At 39.5% G+C, this 23,003-nt stretch overlaps 1 protein-coding gene across 2 annotated transcripts; it reads right to left on the bottom strand.

The window, feature by feature from the left end:
- Positions 1 to 15,719: 15,719 nt before the first annotated feature.
- Positions 15,720 to 22,909, bottom strand: chchd3b (coiled-coil-helix-coiled-coil-helix domain containing 3b). 2 transcript variants are annotated; one of them, XM_071494630.1, is made up of 9 exons: positions 22,690 to 22,909; positions 20,014 to 20,998; positions 19,080 to 19,194; positions 18,791 to 18,971; positions 18,002 to 18,016; positions 17,317 to 17,400; positions 16,792 to 16,862; positions 16,417 to 16,552; positions 15,720 to 16,301 (listed from the first exon to the last, which is right to left on the bottom strand). In XM_071494630.1, the coding sequence occupies exons 1-9, from the start codon at positions 22,768 to 22,770 to the stop codon at positions 16,278 to 16,280; spliced, it is 1,692 nt and encodes a 563-aa protein (XP_071350731.1). In that variant the 5' UTR covers positions 22,771 to 22,909; the 3' UTR covers positions 15,720 to 16,277. The 2 variants fall into 2 exon arrangements, with proteins under 2 accessions (XP_071350731.1, XP_071350739.1); XM_071494638.1 differs by lacking the exon at positions 18,002 to 18,016 and having other exon boundaries at positions 22,690 to 22,908.
- Positions 22,910 to 23,003: the final 94 nt, after the last annotated feature.

Raw genomic sequence — 23,003 nt, 5'->3', positions numbered from 1 at the left:
ATAAAAATGAATATAACCATATGAATATTACATCAGGATGTTTGAAATTTTTTTTCATCTCATGCATATTGCATTTAATATATACTTTACAACATAGAACCTTATTTCATTTCAGTGAAGCGATACATTAAAAATTTGTAAAAACAATGTTCTCAATAATTCTGTCTCTCAAATTTCTGTGCTTCGGTGCAGGGTTCATGAATAATAAATCATCCAAGGGAAGGTTTATGCTGTGCAATAAACCGTCTTTTTTTTATCCTCCATATAAGGATCTAGATTTTATTGGGACCCTTCTGGCCTGTTTATCTTCTGCTGTAGGAAGACCCGACCATCAATCATACAGGACATGATAAACTCCTTGGACCCCACAGCTCTGTCCTTGATGGGCACATCGTCACCATACCTGTCAGTGTCATGATATATGGTGCATGACATCACTGCTGTAGCATCTTCATAAAGTCAGGGCGGAGGGGGCGTTTGAAATGGCTCCTTATGGGTAAGAAGAGATGTACTGTACTTTCATACATATGACCTACAGTCAAATAAAACATCTGTCGTAGTGTGAGTTTACAGTATTATAAGTATATAAATAAAAACAATCCCACAAACACATGACTACAGTTGACAAAACAATATCATCACAAAGTGCATTTAGTAGCGGTTCTGGAGCTTTCAATCATATTGGAAAAAAAGTTGTGTAAAAAAAGTTGTGTTCAAACAATTATTATCACGCTGGGTTCAATCCTGTTTTCTATTTGTATGCTCCTTCTCAGTGACATCACATCCGTCAATACAATGTTCATTTTCACTGCTATGCCGATGATACACAACTATACTTACCAATCAGACCCAGTGACCAATCCAACATAGCAACCCTCCACAACTGCCTTACCAAAATAAAATACTGGATGTCAGGCAATTTCTTACAATTTAATCATACAAAATCTAAAGTTATTGAACTTGGTCCACCTGCAAAAAGAATCAAAATCAAAGAAAACCTAGGTCAGTTAACAAATTACATTAAGCCATCAGCCAAAAATCTTGGAGTAATTTTTGATCAACATCTGAGTTTTGAACCCCTGGTAAAAAAAATTGTCCAGTCGTGTTTTTATCACTTGAGAAACATAGCAAATGTCTAGCAAGTCTTTTATTTCAACCACAGATCTGAAGAAGATTACACATGCTTTTATTTCCTCTTGTCTGGACCACTGCAATTCTTTATACACTTGCCTTAATCAAAAATCAATCCACCGCCTACAGTTTCTTCAGAATGCTGCAGCTCAGCTCCTGATACATCACCCCGGTCCTAGCATCACTACACTGGTTGCCCGTTTGTTTTAGGATTGATTTTAAGATTATTTTAATTACCTTAAAGGCTAGGTCTGGGCTGGCCCCTCCCTCTATTTCTGAACTTTTTTCCCCCTAAGAGCCAGGACGCAGTCTGAGATCCTCTGGCAGTTTACTGCTGGTCATTGCAACGAAAACTAAAGGAGACAGGGCCTTTGCCGTCAGGGCATGACCTTGGAATGACCTACCAGAGGAGATCAGACTTGCAGAGTCAGTTTCCCATTTTATCTCACTTCTTAAGACACATTTTTATAAAAAAAAAAAACAACCTTTTATTGTGTGATGTGCTTTAATTTTCATTTAAACTTCACATTGATTTGTTTGGATATTTTAATTTGTTTGGCTGTCTTATATTTGACTCATGTGAAGCACTTTGTTACTTGTATTGAAAAGTGCTATACAAATAAAGTATTATAATTATTATTATGTCCATTTTTGCACTTCAAGTTGAATCTGAAAGTTCATTCTTAAACTTGGAAACACGATTTGACAAAACAAAGTAACCACAAAGTCCATTTAGAAGTTGTGCTGGAGCCTTCAGTTTGTAAACAATCAATCTTTCACTATAATGGATATTTGAACGTCTACAGTCCTGAGAACTGGTCAAACTCCATCTGCAGAAGATCCTTTGATATGTTAGAAAGCTCATGATGAGACTGATTTGTCAACTATTGTTTCCAAGATCAAGAATGTTCTCCACTTGAAGATTGAAAGTTATATATATATATTACAAAATATCTATTTAACTTTTAGACACTTCTTATATAAACATCAAAACCTGAAAGAGAAAGAAACACTAAGACATTTTATTTTTCAAAAACTGAATGAGGTTAAATGAGGCAAAAACTTCATTGTGATGAAAGGTTTATTGTAACACATAATTTTACAACTTTTATCACCACAAAATACAGAGTTCTTCAGTTTTTTTTAAAATTACATTTTTCTTTCCACTACCTTTGATAAAATCAAAATTTCACACTCAGTTAAAACAAACACGATATCAGAGAGATAGATAATGGGATGAAGTGCATGTGATGAGTTGGGACCAGACTTCAGACATAGAATGGGCCTTTAAAGAAAGATATGTGACTTCTGAAATAATAAAATACATGTTGTTCTTGATCAATTCATAAACAACACAATGCATTTGAGTATTGCTGCTACATCCTTACTTGGTGCGGTACGACCAGTGGCTGATGTAAACTGATGTTAACTTTAGGTAGATGTTATTGTCTGACTTCATGACTCTTCTAGCTACTTTTACACAACGTTTGCCATTATCTCTTGATGATCACTTCACTAAAATTAAACAGTTTCAGTTAAGCTTACAAAATGTATTAAACCAGACACCTGATGGAAACAGAACTGATGAATAAAGGCAGATTGATGATAATACACACACTTGAGTCGATGGGAGACTCAGGCAGGGAGAAAAAGAAAACACAACAGCAGCTGCGACCAGTTAGTGGAAGAGGCAGGAGAGTACAGTTATTTATACAAATGTGACCTACTTTTAGGCATCACAAGATCATGCTGTATTTCAGTTTATTCATGTACAGAGTCTGTACATGCTGATAGTCCACCTCCCAGAACACTGATTTCATATGGTGCTAGAGACTGGGTACAAACATCTATGTCACCAAATGAAATCAGTTTCTGAGTGCAGTCCTTTACTCAACAAGTCTTCTGATTGTTATGGACAATGCATTAGGCTACAAAGATGCAGTACAAGATGTGATGGAAACACACAATGAGATTCTTGATATTGTGTAATAAGGGTTGATAAGCCTCGTGTTGCTAAGTGGATGCAGATGTAGGTCAAAAGTTGTTGACTGAAGAGGAAAGCTGTCCTGTATTTGCGTCTCTCCTCCCCTGTATTTGGCCCGTTCCTACAAATGAACAGCAGAGGGTGTGGTTATGCTGAAAACCAGGGTCCAACGAGTGATCCAGTCATGGCAGAAGTTTAACCTCATGAATTTCAAAGACATATTTTTGAACACACATACAAAAAAAAAAGACATGAAAGCAAAACTTGGTGGAAACTCTAAGATGTTTCCGGTACTTCACCTACCTGGATCAGATGCTCTGCTAGAGACCAAATTCATCACAAATATTATTACACTGAAACAGTCATATCAAGTTTTAGACTGACATGGTGTTGGATATCAGGATTCCTCCGAATCATTTGGACTGAAATGGCATTTTAGCAATGGAGTTTTTTTCTGTTTGAAATTTTGGGAAATACTTACAATGTATTTACTTTTATGCAGAGACTTAGATAAGATGATTGATATCACTCTTGTTTCTGTATGTTAAGTATGGCCAGCTGCTGTTTAGCTTAGCTTAGCATGAGGACTGGAGGCTGGGGGAAACAGTTAGTTCAAAGTTCACTGATTAACATATTATATCTTAAATTTAGAAATGGCAAGTTATGGTTTTATGGGGGAGTGTGATGCCAGAAGTTAGTGTGCTCAGGCAAGAAGCAGTCCAGCACATAACCCCCCCCCAAAAAACACAACTTCTCAGTTTTACAATGGGAGTTTCGTATTTATTAAATAAACAAGATGTCCGTTGATTATTACACTTTGTAGTTGCTGGTAAGTGTAATTCTTTTAACTTTGGACAGAGACAGACTAGCTGTTTCACCCAGCTCCCAGTCTTTATTGCTAAGCTAAGCTAACTGTCTCTAGCTTCATGTTTACAGTGCACATCTAACTCTAACTCTCGGTAAGACAGTGAATAAGTGTATTTTTCAAAATGTGAAACTGGCCGCCCTGCTAGCTCACCTGGTAAGGCGTGTACCATTTAGGTGTGTTTCTTACAACTCAAGTCCAGCCTGTGGCTCTTTGCTGCATATGATCCTCTCTATCTCTTGCTCTCTCTCTCTCTCTACCCAACTTTCCTCTCTCTCATCCATCCATCCATCCATCCATCCTTTATCTATGCCACTTCTATGTACGAGGGCGCGTGGGGGCTGGAGCCAAACCCAGCTGACACTGGGTGAGGGCGAGGTACTCTCTGGACGGGATGCCAGTCTACAACAGAGCTGACATATAGGTCCCTCTCTTATTGTTACTTTATTAAAGGCAAAAGACCTGAAAAAAACTTTAAAAAATGTCAAACTATTTCTTTAATTCCTTTCAAAGTGAAAGGTGAGGAAGAAATGGCCAAACTGAGTATGAATTGATGCACTGCTGATGTCATGGTAGCATTAGTCATCATCTTACAAGGAAGCATCCCCCATTCATCAAACGTTGGTCAAAAAAGCTTCAGGACATTGCTGGGGTCCATAAATAACTGCTCTCATAAAAATTAATTAATTAATTTAAAAAAATTAGAAGTGTGACAGAAAACAACAGGGATTGCAAAGACGCAGCAGTAGGTAGGTGGATGGAGTGAATAAAAAACATGCATTATGGTTGAATAATCAGTTCTGAGCTATAGACAAAAGTGAGATTGTTGACATTAAATGTGCTACATAAAGGTACAAGGTCTAGCAGGTTTAATAATAATGCTTCTGGCATAGGAGCTATGAATCATGTTTGTTCCCAGATGGCTTCATTGGAACAGGAGCTGAAAGGGGTGAATGTTTATCATATGACACATTGTTCATCACACCTCCTCTTCCCCTTCCTTCCCACCACGTTCATGGGCCAAATCTCATCTGAGTAGCTATAAATCCAACACACAGAGACAAAAAGATACTGATGAATACATGTTTTCATTCAAGGAAAACATTTGTTGCAAGATGTTGCGTTTCAATCTTGCCACATCATGCATTAACAACACTGGATGAGTTAAGAGAAAGGAAATTAAACTCTGGGTTTGTTGGTAAATGCCTCGCATCACCAAACTGGGAGGATGACTGAGCCACAGCTAAATGAGAGCGGTGAACCCAGGAGGCATCCAGAGAAACTGTAGTCATCCATTTGTCTCTCATCTCTACAATATTTTTGTCTGGTGTCACCAACCATCCGAGAATTGAGAGTGAGTGAGTCAGTCAGTGATCACTCAGCTATGAGGAGCAGGAAGTCAGCAGAGACTCATGGATGAGGAGGATATGATGGCTGTAATGCATCATCCCTGCTGAGCTCATCCTGAAGCTGGTGTGTCTCCAGTTGCAGTTTCATGTTCATACTGGAGTGAATGCTCCTCAGCATGCTTAAGTGAGTTCACACATAGGGCAAACAGAGCAATTATCCTTAATAGTGGAAGGTATAACCCCACTAATATGTGCGACCATGTGCTCACCCAGGCAAAGAAATGAGGAGAGAGCGAATGTGGTGGAAAAGGTTCCTATTCATCATGACATGAACGAGGGGGCTTTTGAACCCAACCAAAGCAGAACTGACATTTAGGTTCATGAAGTATTGACCAATGAATTTGATCAGTCTGAAGCTCTGCACATGAGGGGAACATGAGTCAGCCACAATTATTTGAAACATTTATTCTGCAAAATTGCAGTTTTACTTTGCTAAAAAAAAAAAAGCAATAAAGCAGCAAAAGAAAGTGATGACTCATTTTGAGATTCTTCTAATTAAAATATTTTTTTTTGCTCAAGATATTGCTCCCTTCAGGTTAAAAGAAAATACACTCCTAGGCTTTCTTGTGAGGTGAATTAGATTGATACCGCTCTCATGTCTGTGGTAAATCTGAGGCTTCAGCCAGCAGCCAGTTAGCTTAGCTTAGCATCAAGACTGGAAACAGGGGGAAACAGCCAGCTTGGCTCTGTCTACAGGTAAAGAAATACACTCTGTGGTGATATACTTATCACACAGATATAAGAATGATATTGATCTTCTCATCAACACAATAAAATAGGGTATTTTCTATTGCTTTAAGGCAAATGAAATGAGAAATGAAACAGAATCTACAAGATCTTGTTGAGATGAGAAACCCAGTAAGACTTAAAGCATTTGGCCAGATGGAGGTAACTCAGCCCCATCTCTCTCAGACCATAAAATACTAGACTGCAGATTAATCAGCCCACTTCCTTGTCCAACAGTCTATGATTTAAACACTTGACAAACATGGATGTGCGTCATATACCAAGACTTATAGCAATCAACCTTGTGATAGATGAGTCATGCAAAAACATTTCCTAGGTTTTTCATTATGAAGAGGCAGCAAACCAGCTAACAAGGGTGAGGGATGAAAAGATATAGCTGCCTCGGCACAGACATGATTATGAATGAGGATGTAAGGATAAGAGAAAGAGAACTGTAATTATTTTCGTCAAAATATGTAAAATAAATGTTACTGTATTTGATGTTGAAGGATGAGTAACCAGGGGATTTTAGCGACTCGCCAGTCTGCTGGTAATTACTCTGGACCTTTATCGCCTTGACTGAGATCAGTGACTGTGCAGACAAAGGGAGACTTCATCACACGCAGGATTTAAATGACAGAATGAGGTTTGTAGAGAGTGCGTTCTGTAGCTATATATATACCTGCAGCGATGTAGGACAGCATCCAGGTGTGGTCACCTGACATTCACATATGCAACATTTACATATGAGAGCAAGAGAGTGGAGTAGAGACAGGAAGTGTCATATGGACATACATATACTCAAAATTATTTAGTTTAAAGGAAGTTCAGCCTTGAAAATGAATCTCTCAGACTCACCAAGTGGCATCACATTTAGTCTGTGAGAACAGACAGGAGTGAGAGGCGGAAAGTGTTTTCTCGGACAAGGACTACATCCAATTCTTGTGTCGCTGCATACAAAATCAGTAGATAGCGACTGAGAGAAGAAACCGTTTTGTTAGATCTCCTTTTGGAAAGAGTGCTGATAAATTTCCTCCCATCATCAACACAAACTTGCCTATCTTGGTCATGGGGGAGTTGTACACTGTTTAGTCACATTTAAAGCCAAAAAAGCCACATGATAGAGAACAGTCACATGGCCACAAGTGACTATACAGTTCAAAAATAGACTGAAAGTGAAACTGCTACGTCACTTTCTGTAACAAACTATGACATTATTCAGTTTGATAAGTTGTGACATAGTTGGACTGTGAGTAAAACAGCATCTTTGTCTTTAAAACACTGAATAAGTAAGCGTTGATTATAACACATATACACAAATAGAGGGATAAACACAAACACTAACCTGTTGCAAATTGTCCATCACCTACCGCACAATGCACTATTTCCTCCCTGGAGATGTTTTCACGCTTGCTCTGATTGAAAGGCAGTCCCGACCCAGGCTGTTCTAAAGTATTATATTGCACTGTACCCTCTGTATGAGAGTGTGTGTTTGTGTGTGTGTTTGTGAGCACACTGAGCGGCAGTGGAGTTATAAGATGGAGATGCCACTGAGAGCACAGCCCCCTCGCCTCTCTCTCTCTCTCTCTCTCTCTCTCTCTCTCTCTCTCTCTCTCTCTCTCTCTCTCTCTCTGCTCTTTACAGTTAGTGTGAGCTGTTCATCCACTGTTTGCCAGAGACATTATTGTAACTGTGAGTCAACACGAACTCACACACTCACACACTCACACACACACACACACACACACACACACACACACACACACACACACACACACACACACACACACACACACACACACACACAAACACACACACACAGATATACTGTACTATATTATTATCTTTATTAACACTAAGTAATAAGGATGTAAACAGGGGGCATAGGAGTGTTTTACAAGCTTTAGAAACCAGTTCTCACAAGATTAACAGACATTTGGGCAATAAAATTTACTCTAGCAGCTGCATCAGTGCTCAGTCTTTCTCACAAACAAATGCACAGACACTACACGCCCAGCATGACAAAGCATCCCTGCTCTCGCCAACACAAACAGGCAATTACTCCATTTACACACTTCACTCGCATAATCCTCTAGATTTATGTCCTCCATGCTTGCACATGACCAATTATAATGCTGTGTACATACCTCACAGCAGTAATTTTCTTTGTTTTTCCCCAAATAGAGCTGGGTTAGACTCCAGACCTCCTTCAAATGAACAAAATAAATAGTGTGTAGACAAAGCAGGAACATAGTTTTGTTAAACCAGCCATGACTTGATGTATTCAATTATTACCAGAAAAACAAGCCTTGTACAAACTCTGCCACTTCCTTCATGAGTAAAACCACACAAACTGGGGAATTCCCCGGCCAAAGCGGGAAAGGGAAGGGTGAAATTGTATCCACATGGTGATGGCAGGTGAGAGGGCACGACTCACAGAGCAGGAATCTCACCCTACATTCCTCAGATGTGACGGGAAATGTAATAACTGTGCCTCTGTCAAAGACCAAAGTTGTAGTAGAACTTATACACATGTGTACACATACCCAGCCCCCATCAACGAGTACATACTTCCCTTCCCAGAATCCGTTCCTATATGGTGAGTCAGCTGACCATAAGATGAGTAATATCCCTCTGCTCCTTTCCTCTCTCCATCATGATGCCAAAGGAAGTGGCTATGAGGGCTGAGTAACACTGACCTCTCACCCTGATCTCACCACAACACCCCTCCTCCTCATCACAACAACAGCACCACACACACTTTGATCCAGTTGACAGTCGTCCAGCATCCTCCTGCAGTGTTGTATGCACCTGCTACTGCTGTCTCCTCACTTAAACTTTAACCTCTTACCTTTTTTCACTTTCCTGTGTCTTTCCAGCTGTGTGTGAGTCCACAGCCGCAGAATCACAAGGAATGCATCTCTGGATGTCCACAGTCCCGCTGCCAGCCTCCACCCGCGACCCAACATCCTGACCATTCTCATATCGACCACGATCCTTAATCTTCACCAGCTGCCTCACTACGGGACAACTCTGCTCTTAAGACTCAGACACAAAATATATTCCCTCTGTTTCCCCTCCTTCTCTCTCTCTCTCTCTGTTCGTGTAACTTTGACAACCAGCATACAGACATGAGCTATATCGACACTGTTTCAGTGCTGAGCTTGTTGTCATGACCCAGCCTGCTGATCTGTCAAACCCACAGTTATAACCCACGGTCTGCACCAAACAAAGAGCTTTATCAAGATAGTCTGAGGTTTGTACTCTTGTACAGGCAGAAGATGAAGACTCCAAGTGGAATTAAAGCAAGTTTGACATTTATTTGTGTTAGACGAGAAGATTGACATCATTCTAATGTGTAGTGTGGGAAATATGACGCTACAGCCAGCAGCCAGTGAGCTTGGCTTAGCATAAAAAGAGAAGCAGGGGGAAACAGTTAGACTGGCTCTGTCCAATGGTCCAAAAAAACCAAAAACAAATAAAAAACAGTCGTTTTTAAACTTGTTTTATGCTTAATATGTGTTTTTCTTCCAGTTTCCAATCTTTATATGCTAGATTTTTTTTTAAACTATCAGTGTTTGTACAGTGAGTACAGAGAGAGGCTTTACGGAGATTTATAGCGAGTCTAAGCTCATTATTTAGCTGCCCTTAATTTTACTGTTTTGGTTCACTCTCATCACTTATAGTGTCATTTTGGCCACAACAGACACTGTTTTTTGCACTAAAAAGTCAATGTACAATTTTTGCCAAGCACCAAACTGCAGACAGGTACAGTTATCAACTAGCTGGTCAATACAGTGGAACATTTAGCAGCTAAAGAGCCGGATATTTCCCTCAGGTGGTTGGTATAGAGACCAAAAACAAAACTAAAAGAGAGTGAATATTGGAGTTATATCCATCAAGAGGCCAGAAAAAAACACAAAATAATAATAATTTTGTTCAGTACCTGTTAAATGTGTAAACATTTTTGTGTTACCGAGATGGTATTTAGATATTACTATGAATGGGCTGAAGATGTAGGATGTAATTACAGGAAAGATGGGTTAGGAAGGAGGTGTAAAGACAGTGTCAATAACATGTTCTTTTCTACCCTCTCCAATATATTTTGAAGGAAAATTGATGTATCATCTTGAATGTATATTAAAAACCTATACCCAGTAAGCGTTCAGTTGCATAAAACAGACACAGGTGCATGGTTTCTGCATGTCAGTGTGCATTGCACCTGCTGTGTACATGTCCTGTGCCCTGTGACATTGTTAAGGTAATGTCCCATCAGACGGCACACATACCGACGGGTTCAGCAGGCAACAAGGTGAAAAAGAGAAAACACACACGTACACACACAAAACACAAGCAGTGTTATGCAACAGTCCTACTCGAGTAGTCTGCAGGCTTCAGATGCGTCCTTGGTAACAATCACTATAGCACCAATAAAGAAAGGACAGGATTGCATAACGACAAACTCGATCCCTTCCAAGAGTAGGTTAATGCAACAGATTTGAACCCACATACTGCGCATACAGCTCAGGTGATACTGTGATCAGGATCTGATGCTTGGATCTGTATGTTACAGCAGCCAAAGCTATGATTAATAAAATGTACATGCAGCCCTGCAGCTTCACAGTGTTGTTTTATTTTTTCAACAAAGCCATATGCACACCTCCCACGTCAACAGCAAAAGAGATAAATAGTTTTCCTTCAAAGGCGCAATGTGTCCTTAATTTTATAACATGTACATGATGATAGGCTGTGATGTGATGCTGCTGTAGACAATACGCCAGCGAGTCGTCTTTATGTAAGTGTAATATGAGTTATTCTGTGGTATTTCTGAGTAGACTGAGTGGGTGATGAGGTTACAGTGATGGGCTTTTCTCTGTGGAATGAGAAACTGGGCACACACACAAGCCACTCGCCTCCTTTTCTCATTGTTTTTATTTCATTTTGTCCTTCATAATACACTCTCTCAACTTACATTCATTAAGTCACCGTCCAATTTCAAAGGCCTGTGTCCTTCAGAGAAATCTAAGTGCTACTTTTTTCCATCTTAACCCACACATAGGCGAAGGGCTCTCAGAGAAAGATGCAGACATCTCAGAAACAGAAATATCTAGTATGAAGACCTGCACATAACAAAACCAGTGACTCATTGAGAAAACATACATTTTATATATAACACATATCCAGTATATCCAACATGTATATATACATATATGAATGAAAATACAGGCTTTCCTAGTTATTATTTCAGGTAAAGCATCATACTAAGCATGACTCCATTTTGTTAAAGACTAGTTTAATTAGATTAATGACTGTGTCATCCATCCTATGGGGGACTTTATTATTCTGTCACTGCTGCTTATTGTGTTTCTTTCTGACATGAGGTAACTACTTTGACAGTTTTGTAAATCTTGTGTAGTAATTTAGTAATTTAATCTCATTTTATTCTAAATTTGTCTTTTTTTTTTTTGTTGTTTTTGGTTTTTTTTTTAATCCAAATAGTGTTTCACAGTTTCATAAATGCCTCCAGTAAAAACTTTAAAGGCCAGTTCCTTTAAAGTCATCAACCTTTACTGGAAGTGCATTCAGCTTGATTGCAACAGTAACCTTTGTATAGTGCGAGCGAAGAAACACTTCATTATTGGTGCTACAACCACTGTGAGACTGCAGAAGGTCAAGTTGCATTGAATCAAAAATTATGCTGAGTCAGATGCAACGAATGTGTTATTGAAGTCTGTTTCGCCTGAACACAATTAGAGATTTCATTTCTGAACAAAAAAGGAGAAGAAAGAAATCTTTTGATGCTTGTTTTCAGGTCATGTCATCCTCTGCTCACTCTGCATTATAATTAGAGCAAGTACGCTACAATTATTTAGTACAAGACAAATTAACACAAGGCTATTTCTGCTGTTTTGGTTAAAAAGAAAAACCAAAAAAAGGTGGCTAACGTGTTCAGCCAAAGCAAAAGGATCTTCACAATGGAGGTGTCCAACCTCAGCTCATCTGTTCTGACTTGTTCTCAGATAAAATCCTTGGCAGCCTGCTTACCTTTACTCCAGTGTGGGCACAGGACAGACCCAGCAAAGCTCCGCAAGTGAACATAACTCCACCCTCAGCAGTAACAGCTTGAGTCCAGAGGAGGGGGTGGTGGCGTCCCCAGCCAGTCATTGTTGGTGACACTGGTCCATCTGGCAGAGGTGGAAACACAAACCCTGGCTCATACCCAGAACCACTTCTACGTCATGGAGTTTGAGGGGAGGAAATGTGTGAGAGTCACCTCCTCTGTCCACTCACCTGAGGGAAGAGAGAGTCAGAGTAAATATTTGGCCACTCTGGGGCAACAGAAACAACCTGTAAACAAAACACGCCAAATAAAGTTGATATGTCTAATGTGTTGGCAAACAGTTTCCTATTTACACATCCAGCAGATATCAAACAACACTAACATCTACTGGAGTCATGTTTCTGGCCGCATGTTGGATGTAGGTCCAACATTCACGCTCCTTCAGCTGTTTTGAACTTCATCAGCTTCCGAGCTAAATGTCTGACTCTGACTCTTAGTTGCTAACTTTGTCTGTTCTTTGGTGCTGAATGCCTGCATCGTTTTCCCAACACAGTTTAGATGAAACTTCCACTCCTGTACAGGGTTGTGGTTAGGGTTGAGTTTTTGGTCATTCTGTTGAGGTTTTCGTTATTTGGAAGTGGGCGTGGTTTTATCTAGACTGGGTTGGAAAAATTATGGATGTGTGCTGGGCAGGTGGTGTACAGTGAGTGCAAATATTAGAGCTTTTTTCCTTTTTGTTTAAAATAACTGCCTGCCGGAAATGACACTGAAGGGAAGCTGAAGGGAACTTTTATTATTATTATAATTTGGGTGTATCACCAAGGTCATTATGATTCACCCTCTGAGTAACATGTCTGTCTGTACAAAATTTCACTTCAATTCATCGACTATTTGTTGAGATATTTCAGTCTGGGCAAAAGTGGTGGGCTGACTGGCATCTCCATGTCAGTACCATGGCTAAAAATATTGATTTGAACAGTTTTAAAATAACTTTGCTGGTTAATTTATGGTGTTTCTCTCCATCAGTCATGATTGTAGAGTCAGTAGCCTTGGCTATAACTCGTGACAACCAACAAATGGGAAAACAGACAACACAAAGGACCATTTTTCATCAGACAAAAACAACCAGAGCTATTTTCAAAAGGCATGGGTGCACTCTAATGCAGTTACATAACACAAAAAGCCACACATAAAGAGTTTGGCCACTGCTTCCTCTGCACGAATGAAAAGAACTTGACATCAGGTTCGCAGACAATAGCTTCACTTCTGTTTCACTTTCCTGGCCTTGCATCTGCAGTGAGTGGATGAGGTGTGGATATGATCCAAAACAGTTTAGAATAAATTAGATTTATACAAACAATTTGGACAAACCACCAGATTCAAGTACTGTGAATTCAAAGCAAGAGAAACACCAAACTTAATACAGAAAGACTGAAAATGAGACACTTAACCTCCAAAATGTTAAAACTTAAGGAACTAACAGAACTGGCTTTGTTTTTACCTTTACAACCATACAACATTTCTTTCTCAACCTATACAAAAAGCATGTAATGTAACTTAATCTCTTACATGTAAATTGCCATAATTTCAGTTTTCCATCTACAGTACACCTCTTTATGTCTGCAGCCGCCGACAACCACTCATACTGTACATGCAAAACTCACTTCCTCTTCAGATGAAGGAGGACATGGTGTACCTAAAATCACATGAGACTTAGACTCATACGGGTCCTAAATTTAGCAGCACTGTGGTTTGTTGAGATCAAAATTAGGAGCACAGACAACAGTAGATACTATTTGTTTCTACAGACTTATATATTTTTTGCAAAAACAACTAATTTTATTTATTTTTTTCTTAAGAAATATTTTTATATTGACCATTTCAAAACCAAAATGTATTAACATATAGAAGTGGTAACTCCTCACTTCACCTCAGTAGGGTGCCTAAACCTTTGAACAAGCCTTGATTATTATTCAATTTTTTCATCATCATTATTATTTTTGAATGTCTTGAAATAAATGGTAACAGTGCATAACCCTCTATGGGACTTTTTCATTTGTGCATAAGGAGAATTGCTAAAAAAAACAAAACATAAACTCTTAACCAATGACATTATCCCCAAAATATGTCACATGACACCCCCTGAACCAATGATATCAAAGGTTATTTAATATGTTCATAACATTTGATGCTAAAAGGAAGTGAGGGGGACAAGAGCACATGTTAAGTCACATGCACAAATGTAAGTTAATTTTACACTATAAAACATACAAAAATAATTTCCCCCAAAAAAATATTACTAGACAATTGAAGCTGTTTCAAACACTTTTAGTCATTTCATACGAAGACTTTTAAAAGTGAGTCTTTAAAACCTTTAAAACCTCCATGCCAGGTATAACTGACTAGGTCCTATTAAGGGATAGACATTTCTATAATGACTCCATCTATTCTTCTATTGTTGTGATATAGAGGGTCGGTCAGTTTACACATGTATCCCTCTTAGGTTGATGCTTGTATGTTTTATGGCAATGTGAAAGGCTGAGCCTGTACCTGTGAGCAGCGAGGACAGTGAGAGCAGCAGCAATGAGAAGGAGGTGGTGGTAAGAGTGGGAGACAGGAATGATGAGCATCAGGAAGACATCGTCAGGTGAGAGTGATGGCAGTAAGGAAGGGCATGAGGAGAATGAGCGGAGTGAAGTACAGGAAATGTGATGCACTTGACACGCTTCTCACCAAATAAACCTGCTGGTTTAGTTTCATGAGTGACAGATAACCAGTGCGGAGACTCAGTGTTTTGTTAATTAATATTTTATATATACACAAATTAATAATCACACTATCTTTATCATATCTCTAATATTTGAGTAGTACAAGTCTTAATGAGGCAAAGAGTTTTTGGTGGTAACGGCAGGTGTTATAAGCTTTGGTTTCAGCCCAGATCTTTTCAGTCAAACTTGTTCATCATCATATTTGCATTAATGTTTGCAACAGATGTATATTAGCACTGTTATTCATGGTGTTTTCCTTTCATTGTGTTTTTTTTTCATTTTTTTAAATAATATTTTATGATGAAAAGAAATCATGAAAAAATATATACCCCAATGGGATATAGCCATTCATAAACCACGGCACCTCAAACTAATGGTAAAAGGTCATTTTGGGAGTGTGGGCACAGGAAATTCATTTTAGGCCTAAATACACTTTGAATTAAATGTCTTTGATTTATTTTTATTTTTTAATCAATATGCTCAATAAGTCCCAAAGAGGGTTGAAGAAAGGTTCATTTTTATGAAGGTGTTTACTTCACTTCAAAACTAAACAATATATGTAATTTACACAGTGGTCTCCAGACTTTTGCATAATACGGCTTCTGCAGTAAAAATCATACTGGAATAAAAGTACATTATAGTAATTCTTTAAATTATATATGTTATAATTTCTGCCTAGTAAAGACTTTTTACTAAATAGTGGAATTTCTTAACATAATATAAATTCACCAGAGGGCAGCAACCACTCAACCACTGTGAAATAAGAACATCATGATGTGATTGAACAAAACAATTTATTGACACCCATTGATTTTTTTTTTGTGTGCATGTGTGCAGCCACCAAACTTTGAGGAAGACAAGTTGACGGTGAAAACTCCCTGAAATAATTAGTGTACAATACAATACAATACAATACAATAACCTCTGTAACAAGTACAAGTCTTTGTTAATTCACTCTCTGCAGTTCTCTCATGCATCTGCACTCTCATTGTTAGCTTTCCTAACTTCAAGGCACGCGTACATATTGATTAACCAGACTCTCATTCAGGTTATATCTCACACAAACACCTTCCTTGGATTCACACAGGTGTCAAAATATCCCCTGTTATTGTTGTGGTATTGGCACAGTTGGTTTTAAGATGTTCCCAAGAACCCGAGAGGTTGGAGACATGAAGTGTTACTTAAAGCTAAACTGTGTGACCTGATTACTGCATCAGAAAAGTCACTCTGAGGGTAACTGGCACTTCTACATACAGGTAAACTCCATCCTCTGTAACTCGTCTGCTTGTGGGTTTCTGTCCTTTCTGTCTTTTCTTTGCTGCAGTGGTCCACATTAACCTCCAGTGCTCAGTTTATTCTGTAGATCAAGAGAAGAGAAATTCAGTTAAAATCAATCAGAAATAGAAGCGAGTAAAAAAGGAAAATGTGACAGCAGGGGAGGTAAGAAAATCAGTTTATAGGCCAAGTCGTACTTTCTTGGCGTTGTCCACACACTGCATGTAGGCCGAGGCAATATTCGAGCAGGTTAGAGTCTTCCCTGTGTTCTCCTTGTAGCATTTTAAAATCTGACTCTGCAGGTCTCTGCACACTGGCTGGATACTGAAACGCCTGAGAGAGCACAAAAACACAGAAATGCAAACATCAAACGTCACGTCGGTTTAGCAGTTGATACCACCAAACTTGTGAAACATTCAAACTAGCCTATTATCTCAAGTATGCACCCTTGTCCTTGTTCCACGTGTCAGTGGAGTCTGTAAACTAACTAACCACAACACAAAAGTTGTAAAAATGCTTGATCCGAAAGTACATTTGCAGATACAGTACAGATATTTACATAAATGACTTACGCAAAGCGCTTTTCTGTCTCCTCTTTGCCCTTCTGGAAGCTCTCAGCAGTCACTTTGTAAAACTCAGTACACTGTCAAAGAAGGGTAAACAAACCACACATTACCATCGAGAGACAATATTGCTGCTAAATCAGACTCACAAAATCTTACAGGGCAATGGAGGACTGTCATTAACATAGTACATGTAGAATAAAAACACACAGCACTGAAAAACTGAGATATACAGAGTTAAAGTAAGAACAGTAAGGCTGTGCACGAAATGCCAACATGCAAATCTGTGCATGTGTAGCAAGTCCCTCATATGTTGCACGTTTTCATGTGGTGTTACCTATACAACGACTTGCAGCTTATTTTCCTTTGTTTCTTTTATATGTAGATAATTTTTGTTAACCTGCCAGAACAGCTTGGTAATGCTATAATAGTGTGTATCTGTGACTTTGTTTAGTCATAGTGCCCCTTAGTGGTAAAAATTGATTCATGCAGCTTGAAATAAACAAGAGGAAAGGTGTCAAAACATTCATGTACCTTTGTTTCAAGTTTACCAACATGTTCCTTGTAGAGAGCTTCTCGTTTCTTTAGCACCTTCTCCCTCTCCTCCAGTTGATGAGCCTGTGTGAGTTCACAATAATCACAATAACATCAGCAGAAATGAACAAAACAGAACCAGTACATTCATGCAAATACTATATTTACCATTTCATAATATAGAACAGCTTGCAGAGGGAAATTAAATTAAAGAACTTGGTATTCCCAAATGAATTCAAGGCCATTGTAAACCTTATGGTTAATGATTTCTTAACTAATTGTCTCTTTTTCAGTTTTATTAATACTGACAATTGTTTTTATAACAATTGTTTTCTCCATTCCTCACTTATTTTATCTATCCATTGTCACATGGTTTTTCACAAATGTTATATTTGTGTGCCTAATGTTGTTTTGTCCTGTCTGAAAAAGGTGCCATCCTGGTCAGGTCTTCATTGAAAAAGAGGATGCAAATGTCAATGGGATTTGCTTGGGGAATTTAAGTTAAAGATACACAAAAATGAAAATAAAATATTATTTTTGTGGACTGTGATACGCAATTTCAAGAACCCTGTTCTCCTTTCTTATCTGAAGACATAACAAGCAAGAACAGACATGCAACAGCTGGTTAGAGCAGAATGAAAGTGAAGGATTAAGTCATGCAAGCAGGATTTCTCTCCCGTCTTACCTTCAGCTCCATCCACTGAAACAAGAGAGGGGGCAACAAAGAGAAAGAGGCACAGTAAGAGGAGGAAAGACTGTCATATATACAAGAGATCCTGACACACACAGTTCTGTGCAGAGGTTTTAGGAACTGTCGATGCTTATCAATCAGAGAGGCGTCTGATCGGTCCCAAATTCATTCTGCAGCACAACAACGACGACGACAACTCCAGACATACAGTCAGTGAACGAACCGTCTTCAGAGACAAGAACAAGGAATCCTGCAGCAGATGGACCCCCACAGGGTGATGTTTGTTGTAATCAATTTGATTTAGTTAAAGGATAAACTAGAATTACCCCGTCACAGTTGTATGCCTCCGCCACTCAGACTGGTTTCAGATTACATCCCTTTATCCAGAGTCGTATAAAATGTTAACAATTTTTGTGAAATGTCGTCATAATTGCTGTGTAAAGTCTTGCGTAATGGCTAAAAAGTGTTTTGTGAGGTCACACTTTGACCTTTGACCCCCAAAATCTTATCAGTCTGTCCTTGAGTCCAGGTGAACATTTCTACCAAATATGTCAAGGCGTTACTGAGATATCGTGTCCATGAGAATGGGACGTATGTATGTATGTATGGATGGTTCAGACAATCCGTCAACAATATCCCTGCAGCTCTGACTGTCACTGTCACGGAGGCATAATAAAGACTATTCATGGCATTATTTTTGAAAGCATCCTCACATTACTTCTAGTGACTAAACCTTTTGCACAGTACTGCCCATAAAGGTCATGCACGTCAGTTTCTGCTTACATAAAGCTGCACCATGAGCCTCTCATCCTCTGTCTTCATTCGCTCCTTTGTGATGGAGTCTGTCAGGTTCTCCGTGTACGCCACCTTCTCCGCCTCCAGCGTCTTCTTCACCTGCTCCTCCACCTGAGCCTGAGCTGCCGCCTTGGCATCTGCCTGAGCCTGAGCCCTTATCTCCTCCAGCCTTCACACATGTACAGAACATTTCAGAACATTTTCTTCTTGCTGGTTCCTTAGACACACAAGCCGAACTCACAACTCACTAATCACTTTAAAACCTCTCTGCTCTTACTGTCGCTGCAGCTCCTGCCTCTTCTGGTTGATCTCTTCCTCCAGACTTCTCTGCATCTCCTCTTTGATCTTCTGCCTCAGCTCTTCCTCCAACACTTCAGGAGAAGTGGGCAACGCTGAAAAAACAAACATGAGATTGTTGATTTATTTCAAACTGTTTCGAACACGTAGTTGAGAACAGTTTCAAACCATCTATGAAATGAACGTCAAACTAGATTTTTGTCCTCCAAAGCAAATCCTGACACATTGGTCCAAATGTCACTTCAGAACATTAAAACAAGTCTTAAAACTCTGCTATCAGGTGTAACGTTGCAACCACAGACACGCACATCTTGGTGATTAGGAAATAACAAAAAAGGTCTGTCCACATTAGAGTGTACACTTAAAATGCTCATTCATGCAGAGCCGAGTGTATCTAACAATCTTCTACGCTCCACAGCACCACGCAGTTCGGCTGTTGGTGGTAATGTGCCTATGGGCCGGTTTTAGAGCAGACACTAATCAACAGATATGAAGAAGTTTAAGAAGTTTGTTGGAATCAGCGTGAATAATATCATTCATGCATTAACAAGTCCTGGCAGAATCTTCACAGTTTGTTATAAATGAATATTAACATTTCTCAGTTAGACCAAGGAGGATAAATACCACATATCTGACAGTTAATATAAATATTCAATCCTTTTATTAAAGATTTCGAGGAATATGTTCCATCCTTAAAATTTAACCAGACAGAAACTATCACAATATGTTATGTACAGTAGTGCTTTATTAATTATATTCCTCCTCTCAGCTCCTGAATGTGTGTTTTTTATTCTCATCTGATACTAACTATAAGGAAACAGTTTGTTTGATCCTACTAGTTTATTGCCAGTGACACGATGTCCTCATTAATCAAATGTGTCACACTTGTGTGGGTACTGAGAGATGTTACTTACCTGATGCAGCAGGGGGAGGCACTGAGGAGACAGTAGGTACTTCATCCTCAACAAGAGGGGGCAGAGGTGGGGTGGGAGCGGACTCTTCAGGAGCTGGAGGTGGATCAGATGGAGGTGGTGCTAAAGGCTCTACGGGGGGTTCAATCACAGGTGCATCCGCGGGTACAACAGCCAGCTCCACACAGTGACAGGGTGGGCAGGGCTCTTCAAAAGTGAGCTCTGGAGCAGGAGAGGGAGCTGTCACTGGCTCTGGAGGAGGTGGAGGTGGAGGTGGAGTCAGTTCACATGGAGGTGGCGAATCCACAGCTGGAGCCATAACTGGAGGAACCTCTTCAGCTGGAGCAGGTGGGACTACAGGCTCCACTAGAGGAGGTAACGCTACAGCTTCAACTGGAGCTGAATCAACAGGACACGGTGGGATTATTGGTTCAACTGGTGTAAGTTCAACAGTAGGTGGAGGCGGAACATCTTCCACTGGTGGGGTTGAGGGGACGACAGCTTCAAGAAGTTCAGCAGATGGGGCAGCAGCAGCAGGTTCAGTGGGTGGAGGTGCTGGTTTGACAGGTTCAGATGGAGCTGCAGCTGCTGGGGATGACTCTTCAGGTGGAGGAAGGACGAAGGGTTCAGGAGGAGGTAAAACTACTGGCTCCACCACGGGAGGAGGTGGTGGTGGAGGAGATGCTTCAGGCTCAACAGAGGTCGGAGGAAGGGAGTGAAACTTTACAGGAGGCGGGGGGACCAGTTTTACTGGAGGAGGAGCAGGTTCCACTGATGGAGGTGTAGGTGGGGCCTCCTGAGGAGGAGTAACAGGTGGAGGGAGGACGAATGGCTCAGGAGGAGGTGTCAGGAGAGGTAACAGGTGTTCGACAGGGGGGGCGGGAACTGGAGTGGGTGTTTGTGTTTCAGGAGGACCTCCATTCTGTGAGAGCTGAGGACGGACGACCTGTGAAGGTTGTCTCATCCGTTTAATGACTTTGTCCGACAGCTGGAGAAAACGAGAGAAGGAACAGAAATATTTATTGTGAGCTCCACCTGCTGAGATATCGAGCATGTCCGACAGTACACTGTCTGCCTTTGTTTCCTTTTGTTAACTTTTCAGAATAAAACGACCGTGTTGTGGTTTGCACCAGACTCAATCTTCACTAAACCATGACAAATTAAACATTGTTTGAAAGCTCCAAGTCTCCTGAGTAGTTTATTTTTCATATCCCAATATTTACGGATGCCTCTGTAACTTTGGTTCAGTATCTCTTTTACTGATTCTTCTGACTTGTTGTTGTAAAATTTAAAGTTACCTTTCAAATGTGACGAAGGTTACGACTGTAACCAAAAGAGACGAAGGACAGTAACTTTTTTATTTTATGAACGTTACTGCCGGACACGACTAAAAAACCTTGGTGTCTGGTAACAAGTTAAGTTTGTCCTGTCATTGCTTCCTTGACTTCTCTTTGTTGGTACTTGGTATTTGGAAAATTAAAGAGCTGCTTATTTGCTCCTCTTTGACTTTCTGAATAACTGCATTGACCTCTAAAGGATGAACCTTTAAGGGCACTGCAGCACTTGTGTACATGAGTACTAATTTGCAGTACTTGTACTTTATTTTATGCTACTTTATATCATTCCACTACATCTCTGAAGGAAATATTCTACATTTATCTGACAGCTGTAGTTATTAGTTACATCACAGAATAAAATATGACCTAAAAATAAAATGAAAAAGTAACTGCAGCTTTAGATACGATAACATAGATACACAGACTAGTGTGAGTTTAGTCAGATTTGTTTTGCAAGACGGATGTTTCTTCTAATCACATTTGACATTTTTGTTTTCCACAGAGATAAAGAGAAAGTGTTTTCTCAGTATTACTACAATCATTTCCTAATCTAGACCTAACCAGTGGTATTTTTGCTGCTCAAATAATTATTATCTTGTTCTTTTGACTCTGAATTGACGAAAGTTATTTCATAATCACAAGAAATTTCTTTCGACTGATTAACATGTTGAGATACATTGTGAAATAATATGAAACTCTTTTACCTGAAAGATGAAATTAGTATTTTATGATCTTCCTCTTCTTGTTATGACTATTATTTCATAGAAAACTGACTGAGAAATGGACAATCTAATGCTTCCTCTTTGTAAGGCTAGTTACAAGTTGAGTTGATATTGTACAAAGTCACTAATAGAGGTCAGATGTCCAGATTTGTTCTGTTTGTTACCTGTTCTTAATTAACTTGGTGTAAAGTGCTGTCTTTTGTTGTATTATTTATCATTTTATATTTTTATGTTTTTTTATTTGAAAACTTAATTAAAATCTTGAGTTGCATAAAAAAAGAAAGTAGGCCTATTTCTTTCTTTTTTTTATTATAAATTATTCCCAAATTGTCCATGGGACTGTCAACCATGTTTTTTTTCTCTATTTAACACCCATACCAGGGCAGTCTGCACTGGCAGTTACTGCTAACGTGACTTTACTCATGGTTTACAAATATCACACAAAACTGAAAATTTAATTTAAAAAAAAAAGAAAAAAACAAAACAAACAAACAACAACAAAAAAACACTGATGCACTCTGTAGCGACAGCATCTCCGATGCAGCTGTGAAGAAATTAGTTGCATGAACCTTTAGTTTCTCTCAATTCAAATCAAGGTTTTTCCCAGAGCTTTCACTCACCCGAATGCCCTTCACAAAAGCAACTCTTCCACCTTCACCATCCTCTTCATAGGAGAGGTGACTCGGGCTGTTTCCCCCCATCCACACCGCAGCTGCAGCTACACGCTGACGATCCGGAGACACCGCAAATATTTAATCCACAACGTAACGTGGTGGATCCGTGGGCAGAGACCCAGACTCCAAACAGCTGCGACCACCTGCCACGCCCACCGCTGAGTGTCAACAACAGCAGCTGCCATTGGACGGAGCTGAACAACACCTCTCTGGATTGGTCGACTGGCTCTAAAACCAGTGAAATGTAAGAGAACATTGTG

Source organism: Trachinotus anak, unplaced genomic scaffold (assembly GCF_046630095.1).
Source record: "Trachinotus anak isolate AG129_WGS33_773 ecotype Australia unplaced genomic scaffold, CSIRO_AGI_Tana_v1 ptg000002l, whole genome shotgun sequence".
In the NCBI taxonomy this organism is placed as follows: domain Eukaryota; kingdom Metazoa; phylum Chordata; class Actinopteri; order Carangiformes; family Carangidae; genus Trachinotus; species Trachinotus anak.
Note: the sequence above shows the minus strand (reverse complement) of the source record. Positions and strands in the feature narration are given on the sequence as shown.

Coding starts and splice junctions, on each gene's coding strand:
- chchd3b (XM_071494630.1), bottom strand. CDS start 22,770: ATGGGGGGAAACAGCCCGAGTCACCTCTCCTATGAAGAGGATGGTGAA. Junction 20,999..22,689: donor CTTTTGTGAAGGGCATTCGG/GTGAGTGAAAGC, acceptor CGTTTTCTCCAG/CTGTCGGACAAAGTCATTAA. Junction 16,302..16,416: donor GTGTGGACAACGCCAAGAAA/GTACGACTTGGC, acceptor CTTGATCTACAG/AATAAACTGAGCACTGGAGG.